Below are 1,098 nucleotides of genomic sequence, written 5' to 3' on the forward strand. Positions count from 1 at the left end.
AAAGAAAAAACCGGTTTAGGCATAAATTTGATGTTTTGCCTCGAAAAGTATTGGCTTGAAAGTAGTGTTCGCGTTACTCTAACATATTCTGTGTAACTTCTGAGAAACTTTTTACGAAATTATCTATGAAAAAACTAAAAGAGAAGCTTCTGCCTTTGAGATATTGAAACATACACCAGCGTTTTTCTTTACGGTTTTTTTTGCTCAAATTTTTTATACAAAACTTTTATAATACTTCTGATCGTTGCACGGAGGCCAAGTTACCATAGAAAAATCTTTAAAGGCAAGGAAAGAGAGAGAGCTTTATACAAAATATTATGGCAATGTAAACACTTAACAATTCAATTATAACCATCCCAGCAGTAATGATGATAGTATCAATGCTAATGCTAATGCCAATAAAATTGCAAATGATAATGATAATGCTTATGATAATGCCAGTGACAACCATCATTATAAGACTGATAATATGTATGTTAATGTTATTGGCAATGTTAATAATAATCTTTAAAATCTTTAAAGGCAAGGAAAGAGAGAGAGCTTTATACAAAATATTATGGCAATGTAAACACTTAACAATTCAATTATAACCATCGCAGCAGTAATGATGATAGTATCAATGCTAATGCTAATGCCAATAAAATTGCAAATGATAATGATAATGCTTATGATAATGCCAGTGACAACGATCATTATAAGACTGATAATATGTATGTTAATGTTATTGGCAATGTTAATAATAATCTTTAAAATCTTTAAAGGCAAGGAAAGAGAGAGAGCTTTATACAAAATATTATGGCAATGTAAACACTTAATAATTCAATTATAACCATCCCAGCAGTAATGATGATAGTATCAATGCTAATGCTAATGCCAATAAAATTGCAAATGATAATGATAATGATTATGATAATGCCAGTGACAACGATCATTATAAGACTGATAATACGTATGTTAATGTTATTGGCAATGTTAATAATAATCTTTAAAATCTTTATAGGCAAGGAAAGAGAGAGAGCTTTATACAAAATATTATGGCAATGTAAACACTTAATTCAATTATAACCATCCCAGCAGTAATGATGATAGTATCAATGC

The 1,098-nt window shown here is 29.3% G+C and overlaps 1 protein-coding gene across 1 annotated transcript; it reads left to right on the forward strand.

The window, feature by feature from the left end:
• Positions 1-360: 360 nt before the first annotated feature.
• LOC119644198 (glycosyltransferase-like protein gnt13) lies at positions 361-989 on the forward strand (the record flags this gene model as incomplete). Its single annotated transcript, XM_038043727.1, has 3 exons — positions 361-471; positions 600-710; positions 839-989. Coding segments are annotated over 3 exons (373 nt in total), but the record flags the coding sequence as incomplete, so codon positions are not given.
• Positions 990-1,098: the final 109 nt, after the last annotated feature.

Source organism: Glossina fuscipes, unplaced genomic scaffold (genome assembly GCF_014805625.2).
Source record: "Glossina fuscipes isolate IAEA_lab_2018 unplaced genomic scaffold, Yale_Gfus_2 96848, whole genome shotgun sequence".
Taxonomy (NCBI): Eukaryota; Metazoa; Arthropoda; class Insecta; order Diptera; family Glossinidae; genus Glossina; species Glossina fuscipes.